The 15,890-nt window shown below is 43.4% G+C and overlaps 1 protein-coding gene across 1 annotated transcript in view; it reads right to left on the minus strand.

The window, feature by feature from the left end:
* Nucleotides 1-15,890, minus strand: part of arhgef15a (Rho guanine nucleotide exchange factor (GEF) 15) — a 49,696-nt gene that overhangs the window by 16,704 nt on the left and 17,102 nt on the right. Inside the window, exons 7-11 of the mRNA XM_081367007.1 lie at nucleotides 15,636-15,796; nucleotides 13,020-13,172; nucleotides 12,689-12,818; nucleotides 12,511-12,585; nucleotides 11,873-11,965 (exon numbers count right to left, since the gene is read on the minus strand). Coding sequence (XP_081223133.1) covers nucleotides 11,873-11,965; nucleotides 12,511-12,585; nucleotides 12,689-12,818; nucleotides 13,020-13,172; nucleotides 15,636-15,796 — 612 coding nt within the window. The remainder of the gene's footprint in view (nucleotides 1-11,872; nucleotides 11,966-12,510; nucleotides 12,586-12,688; nucleotides 12,819-13,019; nucleotides 13,173-15,635; nucleotides 15,797-15,890) is intronic.

Genomic DNA, 15,890 nt, shown 5'->3' on the forward strand with positions numbered 1-15,890 from the left:
TCACACAAGTCTGCTAATGATACGTCCGATTCGCGAACTAATAACTCCTTTGAACCGATTCACTTTAATGAATGGTTAAAACAACTGATCTGTCCAACACTGAATTGGTTCGGTGTATAACAACATCGGTAACACTTTGCAATAAGGTTCCATTTATTAAACTCTAGTTAACTAGATCAGTTAACATTAACTATTAATAAACTGCACTTCTACAGCATTTATTAATTTTTATTAATGTTAATTTCACCATTTAGTAGCCTACATTATTTAAATAAAAAGTTGTATTTGTTAACATTAGTTTGCTTAATGCACTGTGTGAAGTAACATAATAAAAATACAGGGTTAGGGCTAACTAAGATTAACAAAGATAATAAAGATAATAAATACAGTAACAAATGTATTGCTCGTGGTTCATGTTAGTTAGCCTAATATTCACTAATGTAAACAAACCAAACCACATTTAACACCTCTTAAAATGAGAATTTTGTTTGTTACCTCAATAAGGGTCATTCCTATTTTATTTGTGTACATTTTAATCATTAACATTAAAAACACTCTTTTTATGACTAAAATAACAGTAAAGGGTAAAAAAAAACAGAATTCACAAAAATTAAAACGGAAAAAATGGAATTTGCAAAAATTAAAACGGAAAAAACGGAATTAGGGAAAAATTAAAACGGAATTTGGGAAAAAATAAAACGGATTTTATAGGGCCCTACCTATACTCTGGGTTTCGGTTCATTTATGTGAAGCGCTGCAGTTCAGGGAGAACGAGTCAGCAGAAACCGCATCCTATTTGTTTTCTTTATTTTACAAAAGCACAAGTTTTGTTGTTATTGTGAGTTTACACCAATTAAAGTAGACCCTCTACAGTTTAGATTGATGTTGTCAGGACATTGGTTTGATCAGCCTAGTTGTGTTTGTGTCTGCCATTTTTCGTCCGGAGCGCATGACTGTCTTGTTTGTCCAATTATGCGCTCCAGGTGTGTGGTGTTTGTGTTCGTTTGCCATGTGCTTCGGCATGTGTTGTTCTGCTGTGTTTGCCATGTGTTCAACTGTCAGTTGTCTCCCCGCCCTCTTGTTACTCTCATGTGTTACCCCCCATTAGCTTCCCTTTATATTCCCTTCGTGTGCCGTGCCAGATCATGTTTATGCATCTTGTTGTTCACGTCTTGCTTTTTTTAATCTTGCCTTTCCTGGTAGTCTAGTTATGTAGTCAAGCCTTAATTTTCTTCAGTTTTTTTGCATTTATTTTGCTTTGTCTTGAACTCTGCTTGTTATCCAGCTTTGTTTTGATTTTTAGCTTTATCCAGTTTATTTACTCTTTCATTTTTCTACAGTTTGTCTTGGCATAGTTAATATCTTTTTGTTTATTTATTAGGGGTTCAAGCACGAAGTGCTGAAAACCTATTGTAATTGTAAGGATTTTTATTATTAGGGGTTCAAGCACGAAGTGCTGAAACCCTATTGTAATTGTACTGATTTTTATTATTATTATTATTATTATTAGGGCCAATCTCATTTCTCTGTCTTACCCCTTCCCCTTTGTCTGCGTCTTCCCCTTGCCCTTCGATACCGAGTGAAGGGGGGTAGGGGGAAGAACGTTTCTCTAAGAAATGAGACATCACTCGATTACCGTTTGCGTCATCTTCCCTTTCCGCTAGCTGGCTGCTACGTCAACAGAGGCGATACGCGTTGACATAAACAAACGAAGATGCCGTCGTCTCGGGTTGTGATATCAATTGCCTGGTCTCCCTTTATCTTTGAACGCTTGTGTGCCATCAGTCAAAGACATTGTTTCATTGTATTTAACGGCGGCGCCGGCGACACCATAAGCAAAACATTAGCAAACGGCAATTAGCGCATAGCTGCTAGCTAGCGGTTAACTAGTGATTCAAAACAAAAACATTACAATTAAAACCGCTTGAACGTTTTATTAAAGGTATCATAAAACACGAGTGTCATTAAACTGCTGAAAATACATACATTTGTGTGACTCACTTCTGAGAAATTCCTACCCCTCTCTTTCAAGTGTGGTCCTCCGCAGACTTCGTTTCAAGGGCTATGTAGCCCTACGCCTTGGCCCTAGCCCTTAATCAAAATGAGAATTGGGACACCACTTCCCCTCACATGAACGCGCAAAACCGAGGGGAAGAGGTAAGAGTAAGGGGTAAGACAGAGAAATGAGACGCAGCCTTATTATTCTCTGCTAAAATGCATCGTGCAGCCCAAACCGTAAGTGCTAGAGACTTGAAACTTTGCCAGAAGCTAGTACAAAAATCGAGGGGAGGTTCAGAGAATATGACCCAGATTGGCCAAAAAAACACAAAAATTGCATTTTTGCTTAAATCTCATTAACCGTTTGTCACAGACTCAATTGTCTTATATAATTGGAATCCTTGGCTCAAGCCGAACAAAATTGGCCTCAAGGATTTCATTTCCGGTATGCAAATTTTTCCGCCATTTTGGATTTTGTCCAAAACCTACTTTTGCGAACTAGTCCTAGGTTTTTTGCCCGATCGGAACCAAACCAGTGCAGAAATGTTCACAGGAGTCTGAATATCAATAATTATCGAAAAAAAAGTTAAAATTTCGATTCACGGTCACTAAGGGGCGCCAAAACGTTCGAAGGAGGCGGAGCCAGTTTTACTAAAATGGCTATAACTCCAGAAGTAAATGAGGTATCTTCACCAAACTCGGTACACATGTGTAAGAGGTCAATCTGAGGTCACAGTAAAAAAATCGCGGTGACTGGCCACATGGTGGTGTTATAACATGAAAAAAACATAAAACTGGCTATAACCACCTGACCGTTAGTCCGATTGACTTGAAAATTGGTATGCAGTGTCTTGGTCCAAGGTGCCATGTATGTCTATGAGGACATTGGTGTATCTAAAAAAACATGGCCACCATCGGCCAATGAAGTTTGAGCACCTATTAGACAAGGTTAACGGAGGCCAATCGGAATGAAACTCGATGGGCATGTTCGACTCATGGCCCTAGAGGTCTGTAAGAATTTTGAAAGAAATCGGCCACTAGTTGGCGCTAACGAGTTTTATGGCTCTGTAATCACGTGGTGTTACACTTATTGTCACAAAATGCATATCATTTGATAGATCTGCTCATGCTGAACAACTTTGCCTCAAGAACCATTGCTATCAATCAAACCGTTCATTAATTATTTGCGAATATGTTAAAAATTTACTTTTGCAAACTAGTCCTAGGTTTTTCGCCCGATCAAAACCAGACCAGTCTGGGACAATTCTCTGGACTCTCTAGATCAATAATTATCAAAAAAAAGTTGAACTTTTGCATTTGGATGGCTGTAATAGGGTCATTTATAAAATGGGTGTGGTAAAATACACTAAAAAGCCTATACATCATAAATGAAAACTCAGAACTTCACAAAAATTGGTGAGCATATGTGCCATAATATTCTAAACAAGCATGCAAAATTTCATGTAGATCGGACCATAGGTGGCACTATAACTGTTAAAAAGCTTTGAAAACCATAGATGTCCTATGGTAAATTGCCTGTATTGGTTGTAAATGGACTTTTCCATCTATTATTTCAGTGGTTAAAAGCTTTCCAAATAAAACTTAATGTCTTAAATGCTTATGTGCTTAAAGGCCTTAAATGATTGAACCCCGATAAATGCTGCTTGCAGCTTTAATTTAAAGTTGTTTTTACTTTATGATTTGCTCTTATCATCCGATCGTGGTTGTGTCTCTCTATTAGTGTTACTCGATCTTAGTGCTGCATTTGATACTATTGACCACAACATTCTTTTAAATAGACTTGAAAATTATGTTGGCATTAGTGGAATTACACTAGCATGGTTTAAATCATACTTATCTGACCGTTATCAGTTTGTAGCAGTTAATGAAGAGATGTCTCATCGATCACAAGTTCAGTATGGCGTACCACAAGGCTCAGTACTAGGACCGCTGCTGTTCACTCTGTACATGCTACCATTAGGAGATATCATTAGGAAACATGGCATTAGCTTTCACTGTTATGCCAACGATACTAAGCTCTATATTTCTTCAAAACCTAAAGAAACTTACCAATTCACAAAATTAACGGAATGCATAGCGGATATAAAAAATTGGATGACTCGTAATTTCCTACTTCTAAATTCTGAAAAAAACAGAGTTTCTAATTATTGGACAAAAAACTTCCTCACGTAATAACCTAGAATACTGTCTAACACTTGATGGCTGCTCTGTTAAGTCTTCGTCGTCGGTTAGGAACCGTGGTGTGCTCTTTGATACCAATATTTCATTTGAAAGTCACGTGTCCAGTATCTGCAAAACTGCATTTTTCCATCTTAAAAATATATCTAAATTACGTCATATGCTCTCATTGACAAATGCAGAACAATTAGTTCATGCGTTCATGACCTCAAGGCTAGATTATTGTAATGCTCTACTGGGTGGTTGCCCTGCACGCTTAATAAACAAACTACAGCTAGTTCAAAACGCAGCAGCTCGAGTTCTTACCAGAACCAGGAAGTATGACCATATTAGCCCGGTTCTGTCAAAACTGCACTGGCTCCCTATTAAACATCGCATCAATTTTAAAATATTGCTGATCACTTACAAAGCACTAAATGGTTTAGCTCCGCAGTTCTTGAGCGAGCTCTTAATGCATTATAGTCCTTCACGTCTATTGCAATCTCAAAATTCCGGCCAGTTGATAATACCTAGAATATCAAAATCGACTGCTGGCGGTAGATCCTTCTCCTATTTAGCACCAAAACTTTGGAACAGCCTTCCTACCATTGTCCGGGAAGCAGACACACTCTGTCAGTTCAAAGCTAGACTAAAAACACATCTCTTTGACCTAGCTTTCACATAATACATTATAGACTTCTATAATTCAATGTTAGGCTGTATAGATTAGGTCAGCTGGAACCGGGAACACTTCCCATACATCCTGATGTACTCGTTACATCATAAGAAGAATGGCATCTACGCTAATTTTAGTGTCTTTGTTTATCCCGAGGTTTTCCCGCAGCCTGCCGGATCCAGGCCGTATCCAGATCTGATGAAGGACCTTCGCCTGGACCCGATGACAACGCAGTGCTGAAGTGCCAACTAGTCTCTCCCTATGGAGGATCCCTTTACCACTCTACAGATAAAGCGTTGTCGGGAAACTCAATTCGCGTATCTACCCCGAATTGATAAAATAAAATAAAATTCTGTATCAAAAATTATAAGGAAACACCAGTACTTTGTTTAGGCTTGGTTTGTAGGGAATTACAAACCTGCGTACATATATTCAAACGCACATAACTATAGAACCAATTCTTAATGCGCATGTGAACGCCATCAGCGTTTAAAGCGTTAAACATCTATGTAGAGAGAATGGTGTCATTTTAGCGGCCCCTAATTTAATAACAAATGATTGTTGCGACGGAAGCGAATCAATCATAACTAACTTTAGCTGGAAAATAACTTTACTAAAGAACCGCTATAAAGCCAAAACAATCTCTGTTACCATAAATTATACGTTTATCTCTGTAAAGCTGCTTTGAAACTATCTACATTGTTAAAAGCGCTATATAAATGAAGATGACTTGACTTGACTTTATCTCCTGTGGCTTGCCTTCAGATCAGTTTTGTCTTGATTTTTCCTTTTTTATTTTTTATTTCTAGTCTCCTAGTTTCCCTGGCTGCTGGACTGTGTTTATCTTTCTGCCACCTCTGGCTTCCCCTCTGCCATATTCCTTCCCCTTCCCCCCGCCTCACCTGCCACCACTGTCCATTGCTCCCCCGTCTCATTCACCATAATTCTTAACCTCCTGTGCAGACTGCTTTTGGCTGGTTACCGTTCCACGGACTTTGTCTTTGCTACCTTAGGCCGTCATTGACCGTGGACCCAGTCAAGCCCTTGCTTCTGTTTGTTACCCCCTTGAACTCCTGTTTTCCCAATACAATGTGTATTACTCTGCAAACTGATTCTTCTTTTTTTTAACCCTGACAGTTCCCTTTCAGTCGGGCACGTTCAACGTAGTCGACGTGTAGACTGATCGGGATCACGCTAGGGAGCCTGTCATCTTTGAGTATTGTAAATAAACGAGCCAATGGACATTGGCGTGCGTGAATCGCATCACACACCCCGCTCTGCAGCACAGGTATAAATATGGAAGTGGATGCACGCACCAGTTGTCTTTCGCTTCGGAGCCAATCGGTCTCAATGTCTCTGAAGAGTTTTGTTGTTTTCAGTGAGCGAGTGTGTCTGTGTTCTTCTAGGAAGACTCTCCCAGTGCTGGTGGTTCAACAGCAATAAGTGCAGCGGTGGATCGCAAGCTTTGAGCTCTCAACTGCTGTTTTAACAGCATCAAATTCCTGTGTTGTTGATGGCTGGTTAGACGGCGCAAAAGTGAACACGGGTGCGTTTGCGTCTTTTTCAAGATGTCATTCCACTCGTGCGTGTCTGGATGTGATTGTTCCCTGACCCCCCAAATAGACGGTCACAATAGTTGTATCATGTGTTTGTGGAGTCCCCATTATCACACCCACTACGGCACAGTGTGGGATGGGTGTTCAGAGGATCACAGTGAGGCTTCCCCGCCCGCTAACCAAACCCTGTGGGCCCCTCACTCCTCTATCACATCGCAGCCGGTGGAGCCCCTCGTCGAACACGCTGGTCCCTCTGTAATGGACCGACCAGCTGTTTATTCGGGGCCCCTCCAGGGGACAGGATGTCGGTTGCAGTATCGGAGGGTGAGCTGACCTCTGGAAATAATGTCTCGGCTACGTTATCTCCCTCTGGGAGTGTAACGGTGCCCGGACCAGATCCAGAAATGTTAGCTATGCTGAAACAGGCCTCCAAGGCTGTCGGGCTGTCAGGCTCGATTGGAATCCTCCGTGTCCCGAACAGTCTCGGTTGGTGGATTGGTGTCTTGGTAAGGACAGCGCTGGTTCTCAGCTCACCGCCCCAGTGCCTTTCTTTCCCGAAGTGCATGGAGAGCTTACCAGGTCATGGACGGCACCTTTCTCTGCCAGAAACTGCCTGAATAGCTTTTCCCCCCTCACTACCCTTGACGGAGTAGCGGTGAAGGATTGCGAGGCTATCCCTCCAATGGGTGCACCTGTGTCCGGCGGCCGCTGCGTTTGTATGGGGGCCCCTCGCCTTCCCCCTAAGACCTGTGAGTTCTCATCCGTTCTAATGGGCAGAGCTTACAAAGCCTGTTGGCAAACCACCTCCTCTTGCGTGCCATGGCGCTGCTACAGGTCTATCAGGCCAGGGCTCTCATAGACATGCACGAGGGTAGCCCAGACCGAGCGCTCATAGGTGAGCATCCGCAACACATCCGACCTCGCCCTCTGGGGCAGGAGTGTCGTGGCGTGCGCGATCAGTCTGGCGATGTCCACCTTAGTGGTCCAAGAGCGCCATCGTTGGCTCAACCTGGGTGATATGGCGGATGCGGACAAGGTTCGGTTCCTGGTCTCCCCAACTTCCCAGGTTGGGCTGATCAGCGACGCGTTGGAGAACTGCGCCCTACAGTTCTCTGCAGCCCAAGCGCAGACAGAGGACTTCCGGCACATCCTGCCCCGGTGGTTCGCTGCTGCCTCCACCTCCCCGTAGCAGTTCCTCCGCCTGCTCATCGCCGAGGGGCGTCCCCCTGCCGCCGGTCCTGCTTCCGCTGGGCCTCGGCAGCAACCTTCAGCCAGGCCTCAGCGTGGAGCCGGCCACAGTAGGCGCTGCCAAGCCAGGTGGCAAGCGACAGCGAAAGCATTCGGGAGTGAGCGGGCCACTCAGGGATGGAGAAGGATGCTCTTGGAGTTGGTCCAATCCACTCCCTTCCCCCAGTGGAGGTCCAGGTGGAGGCTTTGTTTTGTGTGTGTGTGTGTGTGACTGTTCCGCTGCTGGTTCCCAAAAACAGCGGAGCCGGCGGTACCCACACTTCAAAGAAAGAGCAGTTTCCTCTGTTCCTGGGTTCAGAGAGGGCCAGACTGGCGGTGTGCGACCCTGTAAAGCCTTGCACCCCTCAGCTACCTCTTGCATCGCCAGCCGGCAGTTGGGTGCGGTTCGAGGACCCGGTCACGCCTTCTCACGCACTTTCTGCCGCCATGAAAAGACAGGTAAGAGTCACACTACACACTCAGACCCTGCTTCGGGCTGCCTTCTGGCCTTCCTTCCGAACTATCCGTGGTTCCCCTGCATCACTCAGTTGTAGCACTAAATGGTGCTCCTGGCTGATCCAGTGGTTCCCCCGTACCAATAGACTTGGCTACATTAGCTGGCATTGAGTGCATTTGAGGACCCAGTCATGCCTTTTCACGCACTCTCTGTCGCTACCTAGAGACAAGTGTTTACAACTCAGACCCTGCTTCGGGCCGCCTTCGGCCGTCTCTGATACCTTGGGTGCTCCCGACCGAATCAGCCAGTTCTTATATCATCAGACTTTGCTAGAAGATTCAGTTCGTCCGGCACCCGCCCATGTGCAGCGCTGTTTGTTACACATCTGTGTTCCGAATTGTGCTGCCGTGTATGCAGTCGTCGCTTCCAACTGGCGAAGGTTGCGATCAAGCCGTTCCTCCAGCCGATATGAAGATAGGCTTCTAAGTTAGGCCTGTTCTTCATTGTACTCAAACTATAGTGAGTTAGACCATCAGGTATCTGTGTGCTTGATTCAGGCCCTTTTTCAAGCCTCTGTTCAAGTTACTACACAGTACGCATTACTAATGCTCATCCCTATGATTGGTCTGCAGTATCGGACCTGAAGGACGCGTACTTCAGATATCCACTCCTCCGTAAACACGGGCTATCCTGTGTTTTGCGTTGAGGTGTCGAAGTCTCAGTACAAGTCCCTCCCTTCAAGTGCTACATAGCCAGTTGGGTCTTAAGATCAACTGGAGAAGAGTAACTCGTCTTCGGACTGAGGAGCTTTTTTCCAGTATGGAGGTGGACTTGGTTTACATGTTTCTCAACTGGAATGTGTCCGGTTGGTGCTTAGAGGTTAGAAAGGGTCCGACTGAATAAACTTCAGAGGCTCCTGGGGCATATGTGAGACGTAGCCGCATATAAACGGTTTCCTCCATATGATGACCGCTTCAGCACTGACTTTATGACCAAGTTCCTAGGTGGCCATGGCAGAGCAGCACGCTCCATGTGTTAACACCACCTGGTACGCTGCCAAACTCTTAGTGTTCAGACCTTTTGTTTCTCCGGGCTAATCGCTCCTAGAACGAGTGTCTAATAAACACTATCTCAGGGACCATGTATAACGGGCATGCAGTAAGGAGGGCTTAGGCTTACTTCACACTGCATTGGCATTAAGTTGCCTCGAGTTGTAGCTGTTTCCTTGCTTGATGCCACTGCTCAGCAAGATGCACTGCCCAGTACAGCAACCATTGCTCATACGCTTCCCTCGCATTCGGAGTGTGGCTGTTCCGCTCCACCCTCAAAATGATGTTGCACTTAAAGCACATCAGGATGCAGTTGAGATATAGGAAGTATGACTTGATCGTCAGGTTCCTGAGCGGTGCAAGGAGATGAAATCTTCCTTGCGCCCCCTCTATACCTTCTTGGGACCTCTCTCCAGTGCTACTGCACTCTGAGACCTCCCCTAAATACTACAGGTAGTTGAGTTAAAAAATCTATTTTTAAAGAAACAGTTCTCCTACTTGCTTACTCTATCGAGAAGGTAGGGGACCTGTACACATTTTCGGTCAACAAATCGTACCTGGTTTCGGGCCGGCTAACTCTCATTAATTGAGACCCCGGCCTGGATTGTGCCCAAGGTTCCTACCTCTCCCTTAAAACAGGACCAGGTGGTGAGCCTGCAAGCGCTGCCCCGGAGGAGGCAGACCCAGCCCTGACTTTCTCTGTTCCTCCCGCTAGTGCGGTTATATAGGACAGAATACAAAGTCTCAGGACCTCTCCAGCTCTTGTCTGTTGCGGACACCAGCTAAAGGGAAGACGCTTTTCATGCGGAGGTTGTCCTACTAACATAAATTAGTGTGGCCATCATCTTGATGAAATTCCAAGGTGCACCGTGCCCACTTGGGTAATGAGCTCCTCCATAAAGAGAGTGTAGCTCTTTCCTTGGTGTTGACACGAGTGACTCGCTGACAGATTAAGAGTTGTGGGCTGGGTGACACCAGCACATTCACTAAGAAATTAGCCTATGTGTCGAGCCGGTAATGCTTCGGTGGGCTCCCTTCTCACAAAGCCAGCTTCACCTTAGCTCGGTTTGTAGTGTTGGCTTGCTGCGCCATTCCCCTCCTATGGACTGGATAAGTGCGCCTTTTGCTCCTGTTGAGTTCCCTCTTCCTCACCCTGTTGAGTTCCTCCTCACCCCATCGGTGTTGGATGTGGCGGAGCGTCTGATACTAGACCTATCACTTGTATGCTTGTGTAACTTGTGTTGGGTGGGGTCCATATGTTGTGATCCCTACGGTGATCCCATATCAGGTGAGCCATTCTTCCACGGGTTGACTCCCCGCAGCGAGCCCATGTCTTTCCTTGGCAGAGCCTGCTCTGCCGTCACTGACCGGTTGCGTCTCCCCCCCTGTTATTGGCTAAAACCACCTCAGTGCCATGCCATATGTTGTACTGCCCGCTAAGTTCGCTCAGTCCATATGTGTTTCTCTACATGTTACCTCCTTTGGGCAGGATGTGGCTTCCGCAGCGTAGACCTTTCAACGAAAGGTACGCTTTCCCAGTGGTCCTGTGGAACAGCAGTGACTTTCCTGGCCTAAGCCCTGTCATATTCGCAAGTCTGGAAGATCTGGAGGCTTTTGTCTAGGCACTGGAAGGTGGCAGCACTAGTGGCGTCTTAGTAGGGATCCCAATCAGTCGACACGTCGACTATGTCGAACGTGCCCGACTGAAAGGGAACGTCTCAGTTACGTATGTAACCCTCATTCCCTGAAGGAGGGAATGGAGACGTAGTCCCCCAGCCACTATTGCTGTACCACCGTTAACCGTCTGCTTGGCTCCTCAGCAAAAAACAACTGGTGCGTGCATCCACTTCCGTATTTATACCCACGTTGCGGGGCGGGGTGTGTGATGCGATTCACGCACACCAATGTCCATTGGCTCGTTTTTTACAATACTCGAAGATGACAGGCTCCCTAGCATGATCCCGATCAGTCGTCACATCGACTACGTCTCCATTCCCTCCTTCAGGGAACGAGGGTTACATACATGACCGAGACTATTGTATTATTCTTATCTGTATTTTAAATTGAAAAAATGCAAGTGATCGCGCCGTTGCCTCCATGTCGTGCAGTAAAGCATGCTATACTTCAGCTTCCAAATTCCACACAAACACGGGTATATGCGCCTAACAATAGCACACATTTATCTGTTAATGTTAGAGCGAGCAGCCATGTAAAGTTGCTACTTACATGTTTCAAATGATAAACCATATTTGAGGTTTATAGATGATAGGTGAATATTTGGATTTCCTGCCCAACATACTGTAATTTCCACAAGGACCCTCCGTTAGCGATCTGTGTGTTAGACTGCTTGACTTCACCACTTCCTGTGTATTTTTTTTTTTTGTGTGTGTGTGTTTTTGTGTGTGCATCTTCGGAAGCAGTGCTGCTCACAAAGGTACACAAAATGCAGTACAAGAGTAAAACCTGACTGCTGAACACTGAGGGGCGGCGCGGCATAATATTTTCAGCTCATATTTCCGCCTTTTTTCTCTTTCAACCAAAAATAAAAATTTCGACAGCCAAAATTTTGGTGCATCCCTACTTCTAGGTATCTGTTAACAGAATAAAACCTTCCTGGGTTCTGTAAAGCAAGAGTATGTAGATGTATTCTAAAGAAAAGATTCTACTGTGGCATAAGGCTATACTTGCTAGAAAATCTATTTTTAAAGGGTGCAGTAGTGAATTTACAGACCTTGAGTTTGTCAAACTCCAATTTGTTATAGATGTGTATGAGCTCCTCCATTTGTTTCATCTGCCCAACCTGTGTGTTTGCCTGCGTGATAAGCTACAAACAAGAAAAGAGAGATCAAAGCTGGACATGAATGGTAGAACAAATGCATATAGAGATATTTAAGAGTTATGAAACATTTTTTAAAAGGTGCTTATATTTAGTTATAGTGTCTCACTTTACAGTGGTTTTACACACAATCAGAATTATGACATCAATGTTCAGTAAATAATCACAATCTTCCATCAAGTAAAACGTTCCATTAGCCTATCTGCAGATGGTTTATGTTGCCAAGAAAAGTTGCAACTCAGCATTTTAATTTATTTACCAGATGTTATATTGATATTCGGGTCAATGACATGATGGTCAGATCTATTAATTTATTCTAAATTACATTTTAAAAAATGAAATTCACACATAATGGATGCACCTCTTCTGTTATGAACATACTCTTCATTTCTGAATTAAATTCATATAAGCAAAAGTATTAAAACCATTGAAATTATATGTAGCCAACAATAAAATGTTTCACTTCTGTTATTCTAGATATCAGCACTCGGCTAATCAAACTCAAAGGTCAATGTTGATTTTATCCATTTTACCTCAGACACTGAAGCAAGGGCCTTGGAAGCAGTTTCCTCCTCTTTAGTGCCCTTTGCAGTCCGCTTCTGGATATTCTACAAAAGGTTGAAATTGATCCAGGCACTATTGTCTGCTGATTTCACATTTACAAATGAGAGGAACAGGTATTTTTGAGAACATTATAACGTTAAATCTCACCTGTATAAGGATTTTGATGCGTGTGATTCGCTGGAAGGGCAGAAGCATAAAGGATGTGAAGGGCAGACGTTTGCAGAGTGGAGATAACTCCAGCCGCCTCATCACAACTGAAAAATCCCTGTTACTCTCCCTGCCAGTACATAGGTATAAACAACATGCTCTTCAATACAACATTTAATTATCACTTTTTTGGTCATGGTACTCTAAAAGTAAATGTATTGTAAAATGTATTTTAGGCATTTAGAAGCTTTCACTGTTGTGAAGCTTTCAAAACAAAGCTGAAAGTTTTAGTTTCTCTACAAATGGATTTAGGTATGTATACAAGTCTCACATCAGTCTGCTGTAGATCTTTTCTTGGTAATGCTGATTTCGGACATAATCAATGAAGACTGAGAAATAGTTCTCTGCATGCTCATAAATGATGTCACACACGTCAGATATCACCACACTCTCATCGACTCGCTTCAGCAGATCACCTATAAACCTGAGAAGAACAGATATGTTTATTCATTCCCATGGCCATGGGGTAGTTCTTTGGTTAATGTTTAAGTTTACTCAAAAATGATAATTGCGTCATCATTTACTCTTGTCAAAGCCATTCCAAATCCATATGACCATGTCATGTTCAATTATTTGACCTTGACTGATATTTTTTTCAGTGACAAATTACATACATTTCGGTCTGTTCCTCAACTGAACTATGCACATGCACTTTGTACACTTACAGTCAGGGCCGGCGATTGCTATTCACCTTATTTTCGAACGCGGAAGTAAACATGGGTCCAATATCCGGTTTTTGTGCGGCACTTCCGTTTCCTCGCTTCCCTGGGCTAAATAACGATATCAATCGCGAAGGATTATGCAGAGTTGACAGAAAAATGTTACACATGCCGTAGCAGATGAATACTACAAAGAACTAAAGCCCCGCCTCACTCAGTTAGGGTACAGGACCTGGTTGAAAACACTGGCAGAGTGCCAAAACTTCGCCGGCGCCTTCAGCACCGCCCTAAACACAGTCGAGCCAACGCTGGACTAATATATCTATGGATGTATTTTGTCATGTCAAATGTATTAATAATGCCATCAGAATGCAACCAAAGCATAGGATAGCAATAAGTAGATATAAATAATTGTAAATCATACAAAATAAATGCCATGATCATGCCATTATGCCATGATGACTAGATTCTATACAGGGGTTACTATAATGATTTTGTTTCTCCTTGGAGTTTTTATCATGGTTTTTATTGAGACTTCATAGCCCAGCCACTTTTCTGGTATCGGGTGGTCTTCTGTAGGTTTTGTGTTCACGAAATGAAAAGAACAAACATACGGTCGTTTCGATTGTTTCTTCATATGTAAAGCTTTTAACCACAGGCGAAGGGATTCATCAGGCCGGCGACACACTGCGTGTCCGTTTTTATTTCGGCTCCCATGTTAACAGGTTAGAACGTGCACACTGCCAGCGTCTCACAGTCTCACAGGCGCGGAAAACGCGTGCATGCTATAAATAAAATCGACGCCTATTTTTCACGCGACACGCAAGCGTTTTGGCGTTTCCAGGCAAAATAGAATAGGAAAAGATGTTTGTATGTCATTTTTACATAAATACATATTAATAAATGACATTTTGATGTTTGAAAATTTAGGTTTTGACAAATGCAGATCGATTTTCTAATATTGCACCTGTCATACAGAACGAAATATTCTGTAGCCTATTTTGCCGTCAATACTGCCGAGTCCGACGTTGTCTTTGCTGCTATATGTTTAACATTAAGTATATAGGCCTTCCACAACTCTCTCCCCATTATGTCGAAATCACCAATGAACGAGGCTTATCATGTCACCTAGCAGTACCGCGTCAGACACGTTTCTGGTGTGCAAAGACATGTAAAACGCCACGCAGCCAGTGTGTCGCTGGTCGTAGGGCGCCTGATGATTACAATGTAAATGATTTCGATGATTAAAACACTCCTGCTCCAAGTAAATCTTTCTTTTGTACCAGTTATTATAACAACATCTAACTGCACAAACAATCCCGGTCTTCCCCGAAGCCATAGCGATGAGTTACGAACACTTGTTTCATTAACCGGGGGCGCAAAAACTCAATCTTGCCTAGGGCAACCAAAGGGCTAGAGCCGGCCCTGCTTACAGTACATTATGTTCTTGCTCCGTCCATGCAATAAATGCACATTCTTAAATGAGTGAGGTTTTCTAGCGTATTTCAACTAGGTAAGTGCAATGAGGGCCATAGCTAGGGTATCTGGGGCCCTGGTGCAGGTTGTTGCCTTGGTAGCACACAAACATTTCTGCCTGTTATAGCTTGTGTAATTGCCAGTCTCTGATTTTCTGCTACAGACTGAAGTGTGTGTATAACGTGCCATGCTGTTACATTCAGCTATTAACAGAAAATCTGATTATTGAAAATTTAACTATTTTTGATTGGTTGGGGCATTCTACAGCCCTTTATCAAACTTCTCAACACACAGCCTGCCTCAGATTGTTTTTAATGAATGCACAGATCATAAAAATACAGATTAACGCTATCTGTGCCTAAATTCTGATTGGGTGGGCAGACTTTTAGGAGGGCCTAGATCCATAAGACTTGGAATGTAGTGCATGAGTTATGTGGGCTAATTTTTGTTCTTTTCTTTTTTTTTTTCTTTTTTTTTTTTTTTGAGTAAATGATTGACTTTCATTATGGGTAAACTATTCCTTTAAGATTACTTTTCAAAGATTTCATTATGAGTGAACAATGTAAATGTCATGCTGTTCCACACACAAAGCTTCAGAAGACTTGGCATAAAGTTCAGAAGTTTAGACATCTTTTATGGTACCTTTTTGGAGTTCGAGTTACAATCTATTTTTGAATAGAATAGAGTAGCTCATTTTGTGGTCCACAGAAGAAGAAGAAAAATTCCCCTTGTTTCTCTTCTATCTCTCTCACCTCTCGCTGACGTCATAGACCTGCAGGAGGTTGGAGAAGAGGGCCTTCCTATCATGAATGACCAGAGTCTCTTTGAGTTCCCGTGACCCCAGGAAGTGATCCTTCAGAACCCGCAGGGAGCGCAGGTAGGAGGCCTCAGAGGTGAGCACCTCAAACATGCTCTAAAAAGACACAAATATTTAAATAAAGATATGTACAAACTGAACTTGACAAAAAAAAATTTTATTATTTGCTAAAAGTGTTAAACTATTACTC

The sequence above is a fragment of the Scardinius erythrophthalmus genome (genome assembly GCF_964197995.2).
Source record: "Scardinius erythrophthalmus genome assembly, chromosome: 5".
NCBI lineage: Eukaryota > Metazoa > Chordata > Actinopteri > Cypriniformes > Leuciscidae > Scardinius > Scardinius erythrophthalmus.